The 23,517-nt window shown below is 36.4% G+C and overlaps 1 protein-coding gene and 1 pseudogene across 1 annotated transcript; both read left to right on the top strand.

The window, feature by feature from the left end:
* The first annotated feature begins 938 nt into the window (after positions 1–938).
* Positions 939–1,894, top strand: LOC131395452 (olfactory receptor 5D18-like; annotated as a pseudogene).
* Positions 1,895–9,994: 8,100 nt separating this feature from the next.
* LOC131395128 (olfactory receptor 5L1-like) lies at positions 9,995–10,930 on the top strand. Its single transcript, XM_058526919.1, is given in 1 exon segment — positions 9,995–10,930. A coding segment is annotated over 1 exon segment (936 nt).
* The last annotated feature ends 12,587 nt before the right edge of the window (positions 10,931–23,517 follow it).

Raw genomic sequence — 23,517 nt, 5'->3', positions numbered from 1 at the left:
TACGCTGTCATTGGACTATTTCCCATAGTTTTAGGGTCTCTAGTTTGTCAATTAAAAATATGATGATTTAATAAAGGAAATATGTTAGTATCTAGACTAGACAATGGATCAGAGTCTGGTGTAATAAAGTGGATCCAGGACTGGGAGTCTGGGGCTCTGGGATCTAGTCACAGATGTGTAGATTGGTCCTTATTTGCATGTCATTGGGAAAACCAAGCTTCTCCAGCTTCTGTTTTGTCACCTCTAGAATAAAGAAGTAGACTAGATTATCATTATCTGTTCCAATTTTATTATTCCTTAAGCAATGAGGAAGGATTGACATTTGGGACTTCCTGAGCTGAGGAGCATACTCTCTGAAAAAAATTAATTAAGATTAATTTTACTGAGTCAGAGAGAACAGCAAAGATTAAAGTGCTGTATGGAATTAACAATAAAGGCCCAAATGTAAAGCGTTAGTGGTGTTCATTCTTAATGTCACAGTGTGAACATGTAATGCAAAAATTAATTTGTTTAGAAATTTCTCATTTTATTACTGATTACAGGGCTAACATTATCTGTCATCGTGTTATGCTGGGCTTATCTTTTATGAACTTACAATGTTCAAGGGGAGCTGACAGTATTATGGGAGGACTGGATTTAAAATAACCATAAATCCCTCGATTTCATATTCTTATTTGCAAATATTAAAAATTACTACTGAGAACTAAAATAGTAATTCAATAATTGTATTAACTTAAAGAAAAATTTTAAATAGTTATCATGTTTTAAAATTTTAGATACTTAGTATATCTTGCATTAAAAATACATAGAGAAATTCTGAAAGAGATATTTTGCTTCATCTTCCTGTGGTAATAGGTAGTTAACCAAGCTTCTTACATCCTCACTCTCCTTAATATTTTTGCTTCCAGGACTGATTCAGATTCTAAGAAACAGCAACCATGTTACGGTCAGAGAGAAATAAAACTGGGGCCACGTTCACTCTCTTGGGCTTCTCAGATTTCCCAGAACTGCAAATCCCCTCTTCTTGATTTTTCTGGCCATCTACATTGTCACTGTTGTAGGGAATATTGGGATGATTGTAGTAATCAAAATTAACCCCAAACTGCACACCGCTATGTACTTTTTTCTCAGCCACCTCTCATTTGTGGATTTCTGCCTTTCCTCCAGCATTACTCCTAAGACCCTGGTGAACCTAGTTGCGGAAGACAGAACCATTTCACTTTCAGGATGTGTAGTACGATTCTTTTTCTTTTGTACCTTTGCAGTAACTGAATTCTTTTTATTAGCTGTGATGGCCTATGACCGCTTTGTGACCAGTCGTAACCCTCTGCTCTACACAGTTGCCATGTCCCAGAAACTCTGTGCCATGCTAATGGGTGGATCTTATGCATGGGGAGTAGCTTGTTCCTTGATACTCACATGCTCTGCTATCAAATTATCATTTCAGAATTTCAACACAATTAATCATTTCTTCTGTGAATTCTCCTCATTGCTGTCCCTCTCTTGCTCTGATACTTATGTCAATCAGTTGCTCCTTTTCATTTCTGCCACCTTTAATGTGGTCAGCACACTATTCATCATTCTCATTTCTTATGTATTTATCATTGTCACCATCCTCAAGATGCATTCAGCCAGTGGGCGCCGCAAAGCCTTCTCCACCTGTGCCTCCCACCTCACCGCCATCACTATCTTCCATGGCACCATCCTCTTCCTCTACTGTGTGCCAAACTCCAAAAACTCCAGACACACAGTCAAAGTGGCCTCTGTGTTTTACACTGTGGTGATTCCCATGTTGAATCCTCTGATCTACAGTCTGAGAAATAAAGATGTCAAGGATACAGTCAGCAAAATAATGGACACTAAAGTCTTTCTTATTAAGTATATATTATTTTAGTAGAGTTGGTCCCTGACGTGTAAATATAGTGTGCCCTTAAACGTTGATTTTAAAGATACCTTTAAAACTATGAAGAGTTCATGTTGTACAATGGAAAGGTCATGGATTTTGGTTCAAAGAGACTAAACATAGCTCTATGTCTTCCTGGAAAATAACCATCTCTCTCATCTTTAATTTTTCATCTACAAAAGTGAGATAACATAAACTAGCTCTTAATCTGATTGTGAAGATTAAAAGACTATATAGACATCATGTGTAAAACCTTGTGTAATCTCAATAAACAATTTCATCCCCTCTCTTATAATGCATGTGGAATAGACTAGACTTTCAATAAACATATGCATTTCTCTTATAAAAGTACAAACAGCAGGTAAAATAAGACTAGTCTTCATAATTCAAGGATGCAAAATCTAGTGTTGACAGTATGGCAGTGAAAAAAGTGGCCATTGTATAAGGTAGAAAATAAGCATCATAGGGGATTTGAGAGAATGAAAAGTTCAAATCCATTTAGGAACTTTAGAGAGATGCCTTCATAAAATAGGCATTGTTTGAACTTGTCGTTGGATAAAAGAATGGACAGAATTTTAGGAGACACATTTCAACAAAGAGTTTTATTCAGGAGACAAAAGCAAGGCAAAATAAAGGAGGTCAGAATGTAATACTGAGTCAATGATGCAATGAATTTTTTATTGAGCAAATACTTTATAGCGTGTATGTGTGTTTATGTGCGTGTGTTGTATTGTGTACATAGGTTACTTGGCATGAATGGAAAGTTGATAAGATACGGTCATTATTCTGAATTTGTTTCAAAGGAGCTCCCATGTGGTAGTATGATAAGCTGTGATAGGATCCACCAATGGCTTAGAAATAGTAGATTGGATCTCAAAAAATCTTATAGGCAAAAAGTAAGCAGGATGAGTGTCTACCCAACCTGTATTTCGTGCTATCATTCTGCTTATAAAGACATCAAAAACATGATCAATTCTTTGTGATTCTTTTTTCTGAACATGAGCATAATCTCTGAATCCTTCCCAACTGAACTCCCACCCAAAAAAAACAAAATGTTTGCAGTTGCCTCAAATGTTGAAAACTAACTCACTATATAACTTTATTCAAAATAAAATAAAAACCAGACAATTGTTAGCATTAAGACCTATTTAATCTGGTCAATTAAAAATACTAGATCTCTCTAACATTAATAACTCACTTTTCTTGGATAACTTGTACATCCTTCTTCTTCTCTTTACTCAACATGTCTAGATAAAATTCCAAACTAATCATCAATAAAATAGAAGAAATAAATTTCCAGTTATTTTGGTATGAGAGAAAAAATAAGGTAGGGAATAATTTTACATGGATTCAATAAAGTTATTTGGAATGTTTATATTATTTTAAACGTATGATCGTTGTCAAAATGTTCCGTTCATATAATCTTCCATTATATGATAAGGAATCAAAAATAACCATTTTATATCGAAAGATAAAGTACATAAGAAACAATGTTTTAGACATTGGATGTCTGATGAGGGAAAGATTTTCTCTTCTGTTGACTTCTGTTTCTCTGGGTATTCAAAAATTTATCCTTTGCTATACATCTGGCAATTATACAATTTCTAATTTTCTTCGAAATTAGGAAATTATCTATACTAATCTTAAATCGAATCAATGATGCTTAGTGCCTCTTTATAGAGAATTTTGTTTTACTTCTGTCCTGCTTGGACCAAGCATGCTCATATTGTGGTATAATTAACACAACCCATTTTGCTTTTTCTTTGAAGAAACCAAGGCCCATGATGTTTAAGTGACCTGGCCAACATTGCAAAAGCAATTGTTGATAGAATTAATTCAATCCTTCAAGACTACAGACACACGAGAAGAACATTATCCGCTAAACACTGGCATATAATCACATTTTTTTTCATTTTCAAGTTGTGACATTTCAGATTCTTTATAGTAGATTCTGTTGCTTCTATATAGAACGTGACTCATATTACTAGTCTTCACATTTTTGGACCAAATGCTTCTCAATTAGTTTTGAAAAGGTATATAAGCCAAGAAATAATTTTACATATAAAATATTTCATCATATACTTAAATAGCAGCAAAAAGTATAATTTCCATTGCATAGCATAATTCATTTAAAATACATAAATAATGACATCTGAAACAGATTTGTGCCTTTCCTTCTCCTGAACTTAAATTCAATTCTACTCCCCCACGGAACATTATAATTTTATTAATCACATTCATACTTTTTATTTCTTGTGATCATAATGCTTTAGGCAAAATCAAAAGTTTTTCTTTCTGTATTAAGCTAACCTTCTAATGATATAACAATTACACCACTAATTAAAAATACAATTGTATTGCAAATTTGGATAAAATATAATTAATAAAAATTGAAAAAATTTTGGAAATATTTCTTTGTGTGATAAATATTATGAGTATGTGTTTGGATTTTTCATTTCAATTAATTAATGTATCCTTGGAAAGACATCACATAATGTTAGAAAACAAGAGGACTCAGCATCATTTCTATGTGTACTTTTTAACAGATGAAAATATGGAGACTATTTGGTCACATCAACTGTAAATAGGACTAGAAACTCTGCCAGAAATTGTGCTGTAACAGGAATATCACTCAGCTCTTTCAACTCCATCCAAGTTACGTGCCAATTTAGCACAATGATCTTTCAACAAAAATTTTTTTAAACAACGTGTTAAACAAAATTAGATTGTCTTCCAATTTTGTTGAAGGACAAAATTTTGGAAATCGTATTTTTCAAAAGTATTTGTTACCCAGTGGGGTAGAAAACATGGTCCAAATTCTTTAGTCCTCTCCATATCCATGCCGGTTTGCAACTTTTCTGATCAGATGGTGGAGTCAATTTCTCCACTGCTGGAACGTAGGCTGCTTTTGTCTAACAGAAGGTAGCTGAAGCGACACTGCCAGGTCCAAGCCTCTGAGAGACCTTGTGACCTTCTCACAATCTTTTGGAATTTTCAGTCTCTTAGAAAAGCTGTTATTTGAACAAGCACAGGCTAGCATATTGGATAACGAGAAACAACCCACACCCCATCACATGTGCTGGCATTCAGCCAAACCAGCAGACTTGAGCGTGAAGCCTCTTAGATCATCTAACCTGCCAAGCTGACATCATACACAGAGAAAACCAAGCCAAGATCGGCCATGTCGGTATCGGATCAGCCGAACTAACTTACCAACTCAGGCGGTAGTGACCAGTGCAGTAAGTAGTTGCTGCTTTTATCTAATACGTTTTGGAGTGGTTTCTTACGCAATCATTAGAACCACTCACTTTCCTAATTTCTGAAAAAGTTACCACAAAGACCTTCCAAGTCTTATCGTATAACAATTAAGCATATCTGTTATTCTTCCACTTAGAGGCACCTTGATTAAAACAATGGAGTTAAAAAGTTTAGAAAATTTGACATATTGTTGATTTCATTGAACCTTGACAATACAATATTTTACTAAAATGGTATCGTATGTGTTTTAAATACATTTCATCAAAAACTTAGAGCTTCAGGGGCCGGCCGGGTGGCGCAAGCAGTTAATTGCCCGCGCTCTGCTGCGGTGGCCTGGGATTCGCTGGTTCGGATCCTGGGCACGCACCGACGCACCGCTTGACAAGCCATGCTCTGGCGGCGTCCCATATAAAGTGGAGGAAGATGGGCACGGATGTTAGCCCAGGGCCAGTCTTCCTCAGCAAAAAAAAAAGAGGAGGATTGGCAGATGTTAGCACAGGGCTGATCTTCCTCACAAAAAAAAACCCACAACAATTTAGAGCTTCATATTGATATTATTCAATTTATGGAGAATGACTATGAAATCAATTTCAATAAAATTTTTACATTTCAATCAATTTTTAAAAACACCTGCCATGTCTTTAAGTCTGAGGCAAGTAGATGAACACAGCGGCTTTCCTGTGGGTGTTTTGCCCAGATCATATAAAACATCACTGCCAATGATACTCTTGACAAATACTCTTTTATTTTTTCTGTTATGAGACTCCTTCAGGAGGATGCATTTTGTGGCAACAGTTTCAGGTTGCACTAAGAACAAAAGGAATAGATGTTAAAAAAATATTGTCATCAATCTACTATATATCTGATTTCAACACATTGTTGCGTTGGCTAAAATACATGTCAAGGCCATCAGTTTCCGTGAAAAGAAATATGTACTATGTGTCAGAGTCATGATAAGAAGGCATACCACCGGTTTGAAGTGTCTTGATTAAAGAAAACTTCAGCCTTCATGAAAAACAATATTTCAAATTGTTCTTATGTTTTAAGAACATAAAGTTTGCTTTTGTTTTTCTAATTGGGGTAATTCACATAGTCATATGTGAATGGATGAGAGGAATCCTATACTTGTGCAAAATGAGTGAAATGGAATTGTGAGAGTGCTAGGTGGGAAGGAGACCCAGAAACACTCCTCAAACTCAGAAAATTATTAGATGCATCAATTTTAGGAAAATATTCACAGGCTGTTGAGAATTTGGAAACTGGTTACCTGTAACTAATTACATCCATGGAATCCTTGAAATGTTCGGTATATCCAAGGGCACAAACCACAGACAGTGGTTTGAACACTGTTGGTTTAGGGAGAAATTATATGGTCAGAAAAGGAGCAGACCTGGGAGAGTTCCTTGAGGCAATCCCATTTAATGGTCTCTGACACTGTATGCACTATGCCATCCCAGCATCATTCGGTAGCTCTGCTCTTCCTCACAGGGTCACATGTGTGGCACAACCCAAAAATCACCATATGCTCTCATTCTGTCAGTGATTCTGTGTGTGACTTTAGACAAGTTACACCTGTCTGTGCCTCAGTCGCCTCATTCATAAAGTTACCTAACTGTACCAATCTCACTTATTTTTATGAAGGTGAGATATGTTAATAGTTGTATTCAGAACAGTACATAGCATATAGGAAGTGGTCAATAAATGTGAGCAACTATTGTTATTCTCAGTAAACGATGTTCATTTTCCCCAACTCTTTCTGGTATTGAGCCGAACTCTGGTGTGGCTTCAGACCTTATGCCCTCCAGGAAGGAGGTTTTGAACATAAGACAGGAAACGTTTGTAAGACTTATTCATGTATTTCACAATGGCAATGCGATGCCTGGCTCACAGAGCAATGCTTGGGTGCAGCATACAATGTTCTGTAACTCATCATGAACTCTGGAAGGAATCGTGTTGAATTATAATAATATGTACCAAGTTGGGGTAGTATTTTCCCCTGTCTATATCTCAGAGAAGTCATTAATTGTTTGAGTCCCAAGATGGTGTTGTTTTCTTGATATCTTGCTGATGTCCCAGAGAGTCAATGATTGTTTTGGGAAGCTTAAGGAACCGGGGCCCCAGAGATACACACAGAAACATAAAGCCTAAGACATTTTCCATCATAGCATCTTCGGAAACAGGGGAAGCAACATCCATCCCACAGGTTGGTTGGTTGGACTACACTCTGGTTTTTGCGAAGGGACATGGATGATATTTTCTGAGATCTGGAAGCTTGTTATGTTTTTTTCTCTTGGAAGTAATTTATTATAGCCATGTGTAAGAGAAGGAGGAATCGTAAAGGAGGGCAGCGGAATTAGACTTATTTTTAAAAGTCTGTATTCAGCCTTCTTTTAGAGAGTGTTTTAAGAAAAGCCATGTTTTGAGCATTCCTTTTATGAAAATAATTTCCCTTTCTATATCGGAAAGCAAGCTTAATGGGAAATAGGAACAATTTAACCAAGAGAACCAAGTATCTTGTAACAGCTATTAGTGTAAGAGGGAAAAGAGTACAAACAAATTGGGAAGAATGCATGATTCCTCTCTCCTTCCCTCTTCCTCCTCTCTCACGCTAACTTCCTCTATGGAACCTGGTAAACACTGCATGGAAATTCTCCTGACAGTCACTCTGATGCTGAGAGTAGCAGTAAGGGGTCATCAGGACTGCTCACGTGGGGACAAAGATGTGGGAACCTCCTCTGAAGCAGAAAGGAGAGGAATTATTTTGGTCTTGTGCAAAACACTTTGAAGTGTCTCTCCATAGCAGATTCTCAACCTTGATACTATTGACATTTTGGACCAGACAATATTTTGGTGTTTGCACGTGCTGTTGGTAGGTGTGTCTGGGGGTGTGGGGCAGGGGAGACTGTCATGTGCATCATAGAGTGTTTAACCACATCCCTAATCTCTACCCACTAGACGACAGGAGCACCACTCCCCATTGTGACATCCAAAATGTCTCCAGACAGTGCCCAATGTCCAATGGGGATCAGAATAATTCCTGTGTGAGAACCACTTCTTTATAAGTAATAAACAGACTGATTTTTCATCTTTAGACTTGAAAACAGGAAGAGGTTTTTAAAATTATGAACTACTTTGAACTCAGAAAAAGACAAATAACTCACTTTTACTGGCTGTTGAAGAGAGAAACCATGTAATCAGAATAATTACTTGTTTTCAAACTGGGATTTCTTAATGCACATATCCTTCACCTCTTTGAAATCATTTGAAGAACGATGAAAATAGATGGCTATGTTGAGTTTCAGTCCAGATTCTCTTTCCTCTGGGAATAACCAACCAGCGCCTCTACAGTCATGTATATATCCCCCAAAGTTCAGGAGGGAGAGGATGAATGAGAGCGCTCTCAGGCTTTGTCTGTATTTTCTATGTGTCAAAGGCCTTGAATGTATCCACCCCTTATTAAAATAATCACACCATCCTTCCCCATTGTACTCCAAACACCTTATGTTTTGTGAGAATTCAAGCAAGTTTCTACATTGCTATTTTTAAAAAAAAAAATTATTGGAAAAAAATATTTGTGTGTCATGGATGTGAGGATTAAATATACAATGCAAGTCATGTAAACATATATTCTGTCTGTGCAATCTGGTTTACTATTTTTCAACTTACCATTCTATCATAGTCATTTTGCAGGTCATTAAAAGTTCTTCAGGGGCCGGCCCCATGGCTTAGTGGTTAAGTGCACACACTCCGCTGCTGGCGGCCCAGGTTCGGATCCCGGGCATGCACCGATGCACCGCTCGTCAGGCCATGCTGTGGCGGCATCCCACATAAAGTGGAGGAAGATGGGCACGGATGTTAGCTCAGGACCAGTCTTCCTTGGAAAAAAAAAAAAAGAGAAGGATTGACATGTATGTCAGCTCAGGGCGGATCTTCCTCACACGAAAAAAAGTTCTTCAAAAATATAATTTTAACAGCTGCATAGTTTTCCATAATATATATGTACCATAACTTTAGCCATTTTCCTCTTGTTTGACACTTTATTTCTAACTTTACTGTCAGAAATAATGCTGCAATGCAGCAGCAAGCATTTGTATTAATAATTTCATGTTCACATCTTTGATTAGTTCTACAAATACATTTAAAGCAGTGAGTTCATTTGTCAAATAGGTCTTTATAAGGCTTCAGAGTCATAGTTGCGGGAGGTTTGAATCTGGGTACCAATTCCATCAACAATTGTCGACATCGAATTGCATAATTAACATAACCACTATGCTAATTTTATGGAAAAAATTCTAACATAGCGGAGAAAAGCTACCTTCTCCATCGAAAACATATTGAAAACATTAACGCTTGTGGATTAACAATCTTAAATAAGCATATTTCTCATCATTTCAGTGGAAAACAGAGAAGGGTACTATGTATTATAAAAAATTATTTCCTGGGATCCCAATATTTCCAGTACTGATTAAAGGGAATAAAAGATTTGAATTTCATAAGATATATGGTAATTAAATAATATGTGCTGTTTTTCTGATGATTCAGTTTCAAGCTCTAAATTGTACAAGACTAGTTTAAGGAATCGTATAGGCTCTTCTGGATGTGAATGCTTTTGTGTCATCTGTGAATTAAACCATGAGCTCTATGTATTTGTGTGCCATAATGTCTGAACTTTGCCTAAACTTCACCAAAGCAATGTCCTATTTCTTTGCTGAAAAATATTAAGTATCCTACTTATTCTTAGGTCTTTTTCAGGAGACAGTCAAAACTGAATTTGGGATCATATAGGGTAGAATAACTATTAATATTTTTCTCCAATCCCAATGAAGTAGGGGCATGGGCAAGGAGAACTGCACCACTGTGGTAGAGTTCCTTCTCCTGGGATTAGCAGATGCCCCTGAGTTGAGGGTCTTCCTCTTCCTGGTGTTTCTTCTCAGCTATGGAGTCACGGTTTTGGGCAACCTGGGCATGATCGCACTGATTCAGGTCAGCTCTCGACTTCACACCCCCATGTACTTTTTCCTCAGCCACTTGTCCTTTGTTGATTTCTGTTACTCCACGATCATTGTGCCAAAGATGCTAGCTAACATCTTAAATGAAGACAAAGCCATTTCCTTCCTGGGCTGCACTGTGCAATTCTATTAGTTTTGTACGTGTGTGGTAACTGAGGTCATCCTGCTGGCTGTGATGGCCTATGACCGTTTCGTGGCCATCTGTAACCCGCTGCTGTACATGGTCGCCATGTCCCGGAGTTTCTGTGTGGAGCTGGTGTCTGGCTGCTACCTCTGTGGGACTGTGTGTTCTCTGATCCACTTGTGTTTAGCTCTTGAGATCCCATCCTACAGGTCAAATGTGATTAACCACTTCTTTTGTGATCTACCCCCTCTCTTATCTCTTGCTTGCTCTGATGTCACTATGAATGAACTCTTTCTCTACATTGTGGCCACTTTCAATGAGATCATCACCATCATGATCATCCTCACCTCCTACTTGTTTATTCTCATCACCATCCTAAGGATGCACTCTGCAGAGGGAAGATGCAAAGCCTTTTCCACCTGTGCCTCCCACCTCACAGCCATCACTGTCTTCCATGGAACAATCCTTTTCATTTATTGCCAGCCCAGTTCTGGCAACAGTATGTTTACTGACAAAGCAGCCTCGGTGTTCTACACAGTAGTGATTCCCATGCTGAATCCTCTGATATACAGCTTGAGAAACAAGGCTGTAAAAGAAGCTCTGAGAAAAGTGGTGGGCTCCAAAATATTTTCCTAGAGAATATTGTCTTAACAGGACTCAGAGTCCCCAAGTGGAGGCTGGTGGAGGGCTGAATCAGTGAGCTTTAGTGTTGGAGTGGAGATAACAGTCAAGAGGTAGGGAATTATGAGTCAGTCTTTTTAATTCACTTATCTTTGTGCCTCTTCCATTTACAAGGGTAGGATTGAGCATATTTCAAAGTTTTCAGGCTACTTCTTTGCTTTTATTTAATCTGAAATGATTTAAATGAGTATAGTTAATGGACTGTTAAGACACACACGTTTAGTTTGCTATAAACCTTCATAAGCTTAATGAAGAACTCAGGAGAGTCACATTTTATTTCAGTCTCCATTATGGAAATTACAATTCAATTCCAAATTGAATTCCTGTTATTTTACGATGAAGAACAGACCTTTGTCAGTTTATGCACACAATGAGATGCCTGTATGTGTATACATCCTGTCTGTTGTTTATTTCTTGTTTCCTTACTAATTTTTTTGTTTTTATCATTGGAATGTCCAGTGTTTTTGGAACTTCAGATAATATCATATCTGAAAAATGAAGACATTAGTAATAATTATTTCACAGAAATCTTAGAAAAATTAAATTGCATGTCACTTGCAAAGAGTTTAGAATAATCCCTGGCATATAATTAGTTTTCTGTCACTCTCTCTCTGTCTCTCTCTCTGCATCACTGTGTCTCTCAATCTCTCTCGTATAATATATTCTATTATATGGAGTATATTTATATGTATTTGCAATCACTTAATAACCGTTGTTACAAGTGGCAACATTTCTGTCTTGTCTCTTTTTTCACTTTATCTTTCACTTTTTATCTTCATGCTTATTTTACAATATTGTGGATCAAATGCTTACTGTGACTGGTAAGTGGACTTCTAACCTCCATTTATGTTCTTTGCTGTGTCTTGGCTCTTGATGAAATGACCTTTTTCCATCCTTCCTCTGTGTGTCTAAACCACATTTCTTCATTCAATTCTGATCCACATGCACCATTCAGAATTTGGGAAGGTGATGAGGGAGAGGCATGAATTACTGAATTCCATTACATGAAGTACTGAATCACAGAGACGTAGATACAGCGTTAAACTTGACTTCTATATTTTATGTCTTGGGTCAAATAAAATTATATAGTCAAAGTACATAAAACAGCATGAAAAAGTGTATAAAGAAACATTTCCTCTATGATAATATATATTTATATATAATAAGGCTTAGAAAACATCCTAATGCGGATTTTATCCAAGAGATCTTTATTTCGGTGTCAAGCTAAAAATTAGGGACAGAAGAGGAAAACAAAAAAACAAGAAGAATTAGAAAAATGGAAGCATTTAATGTTCAATGATTTTTAAACTCTTTTCTGTGAGGTGTCTGTCCACTTTTTTCCTGCTTCCACTGGGTGTTAATGTATTCATAATAATTTACAAGACATTTTATTTTAAAAACATTAACCTCTGAGGATAATATTTGCAAAATATCATAATTTGGTAATGGCATTTAATTTTATGTATTAGGCATGCTTTTTGATATATAATTTACATTTTTTATATACTTATATTCAATTTTTCACAGCTTATTAATTAATGCAGTGAAAATAAATCCTGCTCCATTCTATATTTTATCTCATATTTGTATGATTTTTTAACTTAAATTTTATTAAGTATTAAATTTGTTGGTTATGGGCCGGCCCCGTGGCTTGGCGGTTGAGTGTGCGCGCTCCACTGCTGGCGGCCCGTGTTCGGATCCCGGGCGCGCACCGACGCACCATTTCTCTGGCCATGCTGAGGCCGCGTCCCACATACAGCAACTAGAAGGATGTGCAACTATGACATACAACTATCTACTGGGGCTTTGGGGGGAAAAATAAACAAAAAATTAAAAAAAAAAATTTGTTGGTTTTTATTTATTTTGTACTTGTTTGCTGAATGAATGTAGGTGTACAAAGTAATTGTCCAACTTCCTTTCCCAAACTATATAGTAATGTTTACAACACCAATTATTAAGAATCCTTTTCTTCATTATTGATATGTGACATATCCATTAACATATATTAAATTCTTCAATAAATTATGTTCTGAGCATTGATCTCTCTGTCAACCCTGGATAATATCCCACAGAGCTTCAGGGGCTGGCCTGGTGGCGCAAGCGGTTAAGCGCCCGCGCTCTGTTGCGGTGGCCTGGCGTTGGCTGATTGGGATCCTGGGCACGCACCGACGCACTGCTTGGCAAGCCATGCTCTGGCGGCGTCCCATATAAAGTGGAGGAAGGTGGGCACGGATGTTAGCCCAGGGCCAGTCTTCCTCAGCAAAAAAAGAGGAGGATTGGCAGATGTTAGCACAGGGCTGATCTTCCTCACAAAAAAAAAACACAACAATTTAGAGCTTCATATTGATATTATTCAATTATGGAGAATGACTATGAAATCAATTTCAATAAAATTTTTACATTTCAATCAATTTTTAAAAACACTGCCATGTCTTTAAGTTTAAGGCAAATAGATGAACACAGCGGCTTTCCTGTGGGTGTGTTGCCCAGATGATATAAAACATCGCTGCCAATGATACTCTTTATAGATACTCTTTTATTTTTTCTGTCATGAGACTCCTTCACGAGGATGCATTTTGTGACAACAGTTTCAGGGTGCACTAAGAACAAAAGGAATAGATGTTAAAAAAATATTGTCATCAATCTACTATATATCTGATTTCCAAACATCGCCGTGTTGGCTAAAATACATGTCCAGGCCATCATTTTCCACGAAAAGAAATATGTACTATGTGCCAGAGTAGCGACAAGAAGGCATACCACCGGTTTGAAGTGTCTTGATTAAAGAAAACTTCAGCCTTCATGAAAAACAATATTTCCAATTGTTCTCATGTTTTAAGAACATAAAGTTTGCTTTTGTTTTTCTAATTGGGGTAATTCACATAGTCATATGTGAATGGATAAGAGGAATCCTGTACTTTTGATAAATAAGCGAAATGGAATTGTGAGAGTGCTAGGTGGGAAGGAGACCCAGAAACACTCCTCAAACTCAGAAAATTATTAGATGGATCAATTTTAGGAAAACATTGACAGGCTGTTGAGAATATGGAAACCGGTTACCTGTAACTAATTACATCCATGGAATCCTTGAAATGTTCAGTATGTCCAAGGGCACAAACCACAGACATTGGTTTGAATACTGTTGGTTTAGGGAGACATTACATGGTCAGAAAAGGAGCAGACCTGGGACAGATCATTGAGGCAATCCTGTTTAATGGTCTCTGGCACTGTATGGACTATGCCATCCCAGCATCATTCAGTAGCTCTGCTCTTCCTCAAAGAGTCATATGTGTGGCACAACCCAAAAATCACCATGTGCTCTCATTCTGTCAGTGATTCTGTGTGTGACTTTAGAGAAGTTACACCTGTCTGTGCCTCAGTCACCTCATTCATAAAGTTACCTAACTGTACCAATCTCACTTATTTTTATGAAGGTGAGATATGTTAATAGTTGTATTCAGAACAGTACCTAACATATAGAAAGTGGTCAATAAATGTGAGCAATTACTGTTATTCTCAGTAAAAGATGTTCATTATCCCCACCTCTTTCTGGTATTGGGCCGAACTCTGGTGTGGCTTCAGACCTTATGCCCTCCAGAGAGGAGGTTTTGAATATAAGACAGGAAATGTTTGTAAGACCTATTCATATATTTCACAATGGCAATGCGATGCCTGGCTCACAGAGCAATGCTTGGGTGCAGCATACAATGCTCTGCAATTCGTCATAAACTCTGGAAGGAATCATGTTGAATTATAACAATATGTACCAAGTTGGGGTAGTATTTTCCCCTGTCTATATCTCAGAGAAGTCATTAATTGTTTGAGTCCCAAGATGGTGTTGTTTTCTTGATATCTTGCTGATGTCCCAGAGAGTCAATGATTGTTTTGGGAAGCTTAAGGAATCTGTGCTCCAGAGATACACACACATACAAAAACATAAAGCCTAAAACATTTTCCATCATAGCATCCTCAGAAACAGGGGAAGCAACATCCATCGCACAGGCTGGTTGGTTGGACTACACTCTGGTTTTTGCAAAGGGACATGGATGATGTTTTCTGAGATCTGGAAGCTTGTTATGTTTTTTTCTCATGGGAGTAATTTATTATAGCCATGTGTAAGAGAAGAAGGAATTGTAAATGAGGGCAGTGGTATTAAACATATTTTTAAAAATCTGTCTTCAGCCTTCTTTTAGAGAGTGGTTTCAGAAATACCATGTTTTGAGCACTCCTTTTATGAAAGTAAGTTTCCTTTCTATATTGGAAAGCAAGCTTAATGGGAAATGGGAACAATTTAACCTGCAGAACCAAGTATCTTGTAACAGCTATTAGTGTAAGAGGGAAAAGAGTACAAACAAATTGGGAAGAATGCTTGATTCCTCTCTCCTTCCCTCTTCCTCCTCTCTCACACTAACTCCTTCTATGGAACCTGGTGAACACTGCATGGAAGTTCTCCTGACAGTCACTCTGACACTGAGAGTGGCAGTAAGGCGTCCTCAGGACTGCTCACATGGGGACACAGATGTGGGAACCTCCTCTGAAGCAGAAAGGAGAGGAATTATTTTGGTCTTGTGCAAAACACTTTGAAGTGTCTCTCCATAGCAGATTCTCAACCTTGATACTATTGACATTTTGGACCAGACAATATTTTGGTGTTTGCATGTGCTGTTTGTAGGTGTGTCTGGGGGTGTGGTGGGGGGGAGACTGTCATGTGTATCGTAGAGTCTTTAGCAGCATCCCTAGTCTCTACCCACTAGATGTCAGGAGCACCCCTCCCTATTGTGACAACCAAAATGTCTCCAGACAGAACCAAATTCCAATGGGGATCAGAATAATTCCTGTTTGAGAACCACTTCTTTAAAAGTAATAAACAGACTGATTTTTCATCTTTAGACTTGAAAACAGGAAGAGGTTTTTAAAATTATGAACTACTTTGAACTCAGAAAAATACAAATAACTCACTTTTACTGGCTATTGAAGAGAAAAATCATATCATCAGAATAATTATTTGTTTTCAAACTGGGATTTCTTAACGCACATACCTTTGCTTCTTTGAAATCATTTGAAGAATGAGGAAAATACTTGGCTATGTTGAGTTTCAGTCTAGATTCTCTTTCCTCCAGGAATAACCAACCAACACCTCTACAGTCATGTATGTATCCACCAAGCGTCAGGGGAGAGAGGATGAATGAGAGTGTTCTCACCCTTTGTTGGCATTTTTTATGCGTCAAAGGCCTTGAATGCATCCACCCTTTGTTAAAATAATCACACCATCCTTCCCCATTCTACTCCAAACACACTATGTTTTGTGAGAATTCAAGCAACTTTCTACATTGTTTTTTTTTTTTTTAAAGATTGCAATATAATATTTATGTATCATGGATGTTGTGAGGATTAAATATACAATGCAACTTATGTAAACATATATTCTGTCTGTGCAATCTGGCTTACCATTTTTCAACTTACCATTTTATCATAGTCATTCTGCAGGTCATTAAAAGTTCTTCAAAAATATAATTTTAACAGCCGCATGGTTTTCCATAATACATATGTACCATAACTTTAGCCATTTTCCTCTTGTTTGACACTTTATTTCTAAGTTTTACTATCAGAAATAATGCTGCAATGCAGCAGAAAGCATTTGTGTTAATAATTTCATGTTCACATCTTTGATTAGTTCTACAAATAGATTTAAAGCAGTGAATTCATTTGTCAAATAGGTCTTTATAAGTCTTCGGAGTCATAGTTACAGGAAGTTTGAATCCAAGCACCAATTCCATGAACAATAGTCAACACCGAATTGCATAATTAACAAAACCACTATACTAATTTTATAGAAAAAATGCTAATATAAAGTATAAAAGCCACTTACTCCCTCTAAAACATATTGAAAAAAATTAACACTTGTGGGTTAATAATCTTAAATAAGCATGTTTATCATCATTTCAGTGGAAAACAGAGAAGGATACTATGTATTATAAAAACATATTTCCTGGGATCCCAATATTTCCAGTACTGATTAAAAGGAAAAAGAGATTTGAATTTCACAAAATAATATGGCTAATTAAACAATATGTGCTGTCTTTCTGATGATTCAGTTTCAAGCTCTAAGTTGTACAGGACTAGTTTAAGGAATCAAATAGGCTCTTATGGACGTGAATGCTTTTGTGTTATCTGTGAATTAAACCATGAGCTCCATGCATTTCTTTGCCACAATGTCTGAAGTTTCCTGAACTTCACTAAAGCAATGCCCTATTTCTTTGCTGAAAATATTACCTATCCTACTTATTCTCATGTCTTTTTTAGGAGACAGTCAAAACTGAATTTGGGATCATATAATGGAAAATAACTATTAATATTTTTCTCCAATCCCAATGAAGCAGAGACATGGGCAAGGAGAACTGCACCACTGTGGCAGAGTTCCTTCTCCTGGGATTAGCAGATGCCCCTGAATTGAGGGTCTTTCTCTTCCTGGTGTTTCTTCTCATCTATGGAGTCACAGTTTTGGGCAACCTGGGCATGATCGCACTGATTCAGGTCAGCTCTCGACTTCACACCCCCATGTACTTTTTCCTTAGCCACTTGTCATTTGTGGATTTCTGTTATTCCACGATCATTGTGCCAAAGATGCTATTTAACACCTTACATGAAGACAAAGGCCCTGAGCTAACATCTGTGCCCATCTTCCTCCATTTTATGTGGGATGCTGCCACAGCATGGCCTGACAAGCGGTGCGTTGGTGCACGCCTGGGATCCGAACCCGGGCCGCCAGCAGCAGAGCACGCACACTTAACCGCTACGCCACGGGGCCGGCCCCTGGAGAATCTTTTTATCTACTAATAAACACAGTTTTACTTCCTCCGTTCCAAACCGGATACTTTTTATTACTTTTTTTCTTACCATATTGTGTTGGATACAACCTCCAGTACAATGTTGAATAGAATTAGAAAAAGATCCTGTTTGTCTTGTTCCTAATATGAGTGGAAATGTATTTGATTTTTTACCATGGTATATGATACTAGTTGTAGGTTTTTCATTGGTGTCCTTTGTCAGTTTTAGGAAGTCCTATTTAATACTAATCCAGTCAAACTTTTTATTCCTGGTGGATATTAGAACTTTAAAAAGGAAAAATTTTCTGACATCTTAATAAATGCAGCAGAATATTTTAATTTCTTAATATGATGGTTTTATTTTGAATATTACACCAACTGTACATTTCTGAGGTAAACCTAACATGGTGCATTATTGTTTCTACATATGCTAGATTCAATTTATTAAAATTTTTATCAGAATTGTTGCATATATGGTCATGACTAATATTGCTCTGTTGTTTTCTTTTCTTATGCCTTTGTCTGCTTTTGATATTAGGGGAAAACTCTCCCCATAAAGAAAGTTGGGATATTCAGCTCTACTTCAGTTTTCTAAAAGAAAATGCATATAAGTGGTTCCTTCATTTTCCCTAAATATTTAGTAGACTCTCCCAGGCAAGATGCTTGGCCTGATTTTGATTTAGTGAGGGTTATGTCTCATACATATTTCCATATTGAGATCCTTTTCATCTTAGATTCTTTATACTGTTTCTTTGTGTCCGTATACATGAAAATATATAGTACAACCATTGTTATGATCCTAACCTAAAACATGGATTGTTTTTTTCATGCACATCCTTAGTGTCTCTAAATTTTCTGTACTTTTCTTATTCTGCAATTTATTAACATTTCTAAATCATTATTGCATAATATATTAAATTCTGATATTCTTCATAATGTCATATGAAAACTTTATGTACCGATTCTTGAATTTTTGAATTTTTTATATTTTATGGAAAATACAAAATTTTCTGAAATAACTTATGTGTGTACTTAAATGTGAAATGAAGACTAACTTTTAGTATGCATAAAATATATCATCAAAATTTGTATATCTCAATATAGTTAGTGCTCTTTCTGGTTTATCATTTGAGATACTATAGAAGGCACGCTAGGAACTTTTTTTTTTTTTTTTTTGAGGAAGATTAGCCCTGAGCTACCATCTGTTGCCAATCCTCCTCTTTTTTTGCTGAGGAAGTCTGGCCCTGGGCTAATATCCCTGCTCGTCTTCTTCCACTTCAAATGGGATACCAACACAGCATGGCTTGATAAGCAGTGCATAGGTCCGCACCCGGGATCCCAACCCGTGAACTGCGGGCTGCCAAAGTGGAGTGTGCGAACTTAACCACTACACCCCTGGGCCAACCTCAACACACCAAGAATCTTTTAGAAGGGGGATATTGGATTATATTTAGTCATAGTTTATCTTTTTTTAAATCCAGATATTAGAGATTTTTAACTTTTTCTATTAAAAAGTCATAATTATTCACTGAAGATAATTTGGGGAGACCTATAACCAGAAAATATTAACTTAAACATTTTTGTAATCTTAGCAGTCACTTATAACTAATTTTAACATTTCACTGTATCTCTGTCCAATATACATTTCCTAGAAAGCAAAAATATTTTCTTATATTTATATTTTCAAAATTCATACATATGTTCAGTACAAGCTTTTTCTTAACAATTAAGAATATCAGCTGTATAAACGTTTTAGTAACATTTATCCTCGCATTAAAATATACATTGTTTTATTCCAATGAATTATTTTTATTCAAATTTGATTGACTACTTAGAAAAATTTACTCTATGATGGTATACAAAGAAAATAGTCCAGTCTCTCTATGATGTAAATAAAATTCCATGAATGTGAAAAATACTAAAAGTAGACAAAAAAGTGGAAATTAAGATGAGTTAAGAGGAAGTTTGTCCAGAAGACACAACATATATATAAATTGCTACATATCTTACTACACTTTCACTGGAAATATAGTACAGATCATATCATGCGATTATCTTCTTTTGCTTTCTACAAGAGGGATTATCAAATCGATGCAAACAATGGATCCTACTAAAAATAGGGCACACCCTGATGCACCGCTTGTCTGGCCATGCTGAGGTGGCGTCCCACATACAGCCGCTAGAAAGATGTACAACTGTGACATACAACTATCTACTGGGGCTTTGGGGAGAAAAATGGAGAAAAAGGAGGAGGATTGGCAATAGATGTTAGCTCAGGGCTAGTCTTCCTCAGCAAAAAAGAGGAGGATTGGCATGGATGTTAGCTCAGGGCTGATCTTCCTCAAAAAAAAAAATATTATACTCATATGAACCAATATTGAGGAAAGTCATCTTGTGAAGAAGGCAACAAATCTAACTCAACATAGAGTAGATCTCTTATGCAAAGACACAAAAACAATTAGAAAATGAATTTTAAACAAGAAGTAGTCTTGATTATTAGAAAGATAAAGATAAATAACAATCCCAGTAGACAAAAACAAGCAGTTCAGAATCAAGATCTCAATAAATTATAAAATAAAAAATTGGAAGCTTCCTTGGGAGCCTTCAAGAAATTTATCTTTTTTTCTCCAGCCTTATTGAGATACAATTGACATATAGTGTTGTATAAGTTTAAGGTGTGCAATGTGTTGATTTGATACACTTACATACTGTAAGATGATTACAGCTTAGCACTGCCTAACATCTCCATCACGTCACATGTTTACCATGTTTTTTTTGTTGCGAGAACGTTTAAGATTTTCTCTCTTAGTAACTTTCAAGTATACGATACAGTATTGTTAACTATCATCAGGGAAATTTATCCTAATTGGTGTAGCCACTGATGTAGAGAAGTGGACCGATTCAGAAAAATAAAATATTGTGCTGATCTTGTGAGTTACTGAATTGCTAAGTATGTTGAGTTAACAGACTTTCTAGGGCTCATATATGAAAGCAACTGCACTGATGAGCAAAGCAGGACCCTAAGTTTGCCCACATGGTAGGGGAGCATTTGAGCAAATTCATATGATTGATGACTTAAAATCATAGTACTACAATGAACCTCCTTAAAACCACAATATGTTTGATTTCAATGCACTCCATAGAAGGGTATGAAGGCTAAAACAGAAGGATGTACTTACACAAAAACACATGCACAAACGCACACATAGATTCTGGGGAGTTTATTCTAATAGTTGAGAATAACACAAGAATCATTTGAACTTCTCTTCACACCCACCATTCTGCCTTACTCACATACAGCCTACCCACCCCCCTTACCTGCTCTTATGGTCTACAGCGCCCTAATCCATTCTACCAAACATAAAATTTACGTAGTTAATATATTATATAATTATATATTGTTATTATAGTTATAATATATGTTATATATTATGATATTGTTATAATATTATTATAATTTATCTCTTGCCCTCGAGGAAGGCAAATATCTTTCCTATTCTGTGTACTAATGTATTTATAGCATGTGAAGCGTGACTGGCACTAGGACAGTGATCTCTAAATGTATGTCGACCTCACCTGAGCTTGCTCTTCCTTCTAAAGACACACAGAGCAGAGTTTGAAACCCAGAACCTAATTTATGGAAGCCATATTGTCCATAAACTTTAAGAAAAAAGATTGCATATGAGAGCATAACAAAATGCCTGGAGGTTGTCTACTAGATGTCAAGGATAATTTGTATTCACCAGTAAGTTTTTACTTGCTTTTTATTTATTATTTATTATTTATTTATTTATTTATTTATTTATTTCACTCCTATTTTTCGCTCTTAGTTAACGTTCCATTTGTACGACACAGGACTCTTGATTACAATGTCATGTATTTGGAGCTGGCTCATCAACAGTCCCCACTTCCACAGCGGTTTCCTCAAATCAGTGAAACAGTGGAGAAAGGTTAAAATTCTGTTCCGCTACATTATTTTAAATTTTTTAATGGAAGAAAAAATACACATTATGCAAATGTGATGTGCTGTTTCCTTGATTTTCATTGCTGTTTTCATTGTTTTTACCCCCATTGTGAGGCAGAAATTAGTCATTCATTCTTCTCATTTCATAATGAGTTGCCATCATTGACTAGTTACAACTTCTCTTTTGATTTTTTTCCTTAATTGCGTATTACAGCATTTCATTTACTCCATTCTGTCCAACTCCCACTCCAATTTTACTTTTCCACCTTGAAACATGCTCTATTGTGCTTGATATCTGCATAGATTATCAATTTATCCTTGTAAAATGTAATATTTTATATATATATAACTATGTTATATATGTTATTATTCTGTAAATTTCATTGCATTTAAGTCACTTAATTATTTGCTATGCATCAATGTTATGACTTTTTTGGCTTCTTTCTGCATTATAATTCATGATATGTATTTAACAAATTTCACTTATTTTTTTTACTGGTAGATATTTTGTTTCCACCTCTCAGCTATTGTCAACACCACAACATACAGCCTTTTTTTTTTTTTTTTGTGAGGAGATCAGCCCTGTGCTAACATCTGCCAATCCTCCCCTTTTTTTTTGAGGAAGACTGGCCCTGGGCTAACATCCGTGCCCATCTTCCTCCACTTTATATGGGACGCTGGCACAGCGTGGCTTGACAAGCAGTGCATTGGTGCGCGCCCAGGATCCAAACTGGCGAACCCCAGACCGCGGCAGCGGAAAGCACGCACTTAACCGCTTGCGCCAGCAGGCCAGCTCCCTAACCTTAATGAACAACCTTGAGCTTGTTCGCTTAACGTTGACATCTATATATATATATTTACATATACATATATATATAATCTTTATATAAGGAAGTAGAATATACTTATTAATTTTCTTCAGTATTTCAGATTGTTTATTCTAACATACTCTTCTAGTAATAAATGCAAGACTTATGCTTGATCTTCTTTTTCATGTCAGGTGCATGAACTGTATCCCTCTTATTAATTGGACATTTATATTATTATATGTATCTTTCATATAATTTAGTATTCTGCTACTTTCCTTTTCTTTTCTAGTTATCCAACAGCTGACATTTCACATAAGTATTAGTGGTCTGTTTCTAGTGTCATGTTGCCTTTGTTTCTGGACATTGATTAAGCTGCATATATATAAAGTGCAAAATTTGATATTTTGACATACATGTATACCCATGGAGCCATCAAAAACATCAAAATAATGAATATATTCATCACTCCCAAAATTTCTTAGGGTTGACACATATTAACTCCATTCTACCCTTTGTGCCCTTTACCCGACCAAGACAACTTTAATTTGCTATTTTTGAAAAACTTTGTATTCAAATAATTGTAGATTTAAAGGAAGTCGTAAAAAAAAATGCAGAAATGTTCTGTGTCATCTTGACCCACTTTCCTGAAATGATCACATCTTGCTTAACCACAGTGTGATTTCACAACCAGGAGTTGACATTGGTGTAATACACATGCTTTGTTCATATTTCACCAGTTTTGCATGTGCTCTTTTGTGTGTTTGTGTATATTCACCCCTCTGCATTTTATCACATTTACATCAGTGCCCTTGCAGGGCATTTGGTCCTGTCAAAAACATCCATAAGACATTTGTTCCATAAGACATTTGGTCCACGCCAAAAGGTCCTTGACACTTGGTCCTGTCTAAAACATCCATGAACATATTTGGTCCATGCCAAATA

Source organism: Diceros bicornis, chromosome 31 (assembly GCF_020826845.1).
Source record: "Diceros bicornis minor isolate mBicDic1 chromosome 31, mDicBic1.mat.cur, whole genome shotgun sequence".
Classification (NCBI taxonomy): domain Eukaryota; kingdom Metazoa; phylum Chordata; class Mammalia; order Perissodactyla; family Rhinocerotidae; genus Diceros; species Diceros bicornis.
The sequence above is the reverse complement of the archived record's forward strand: the minus strand, read 5'-3'. Positions and strand labels throughout refer to the sequence as shown.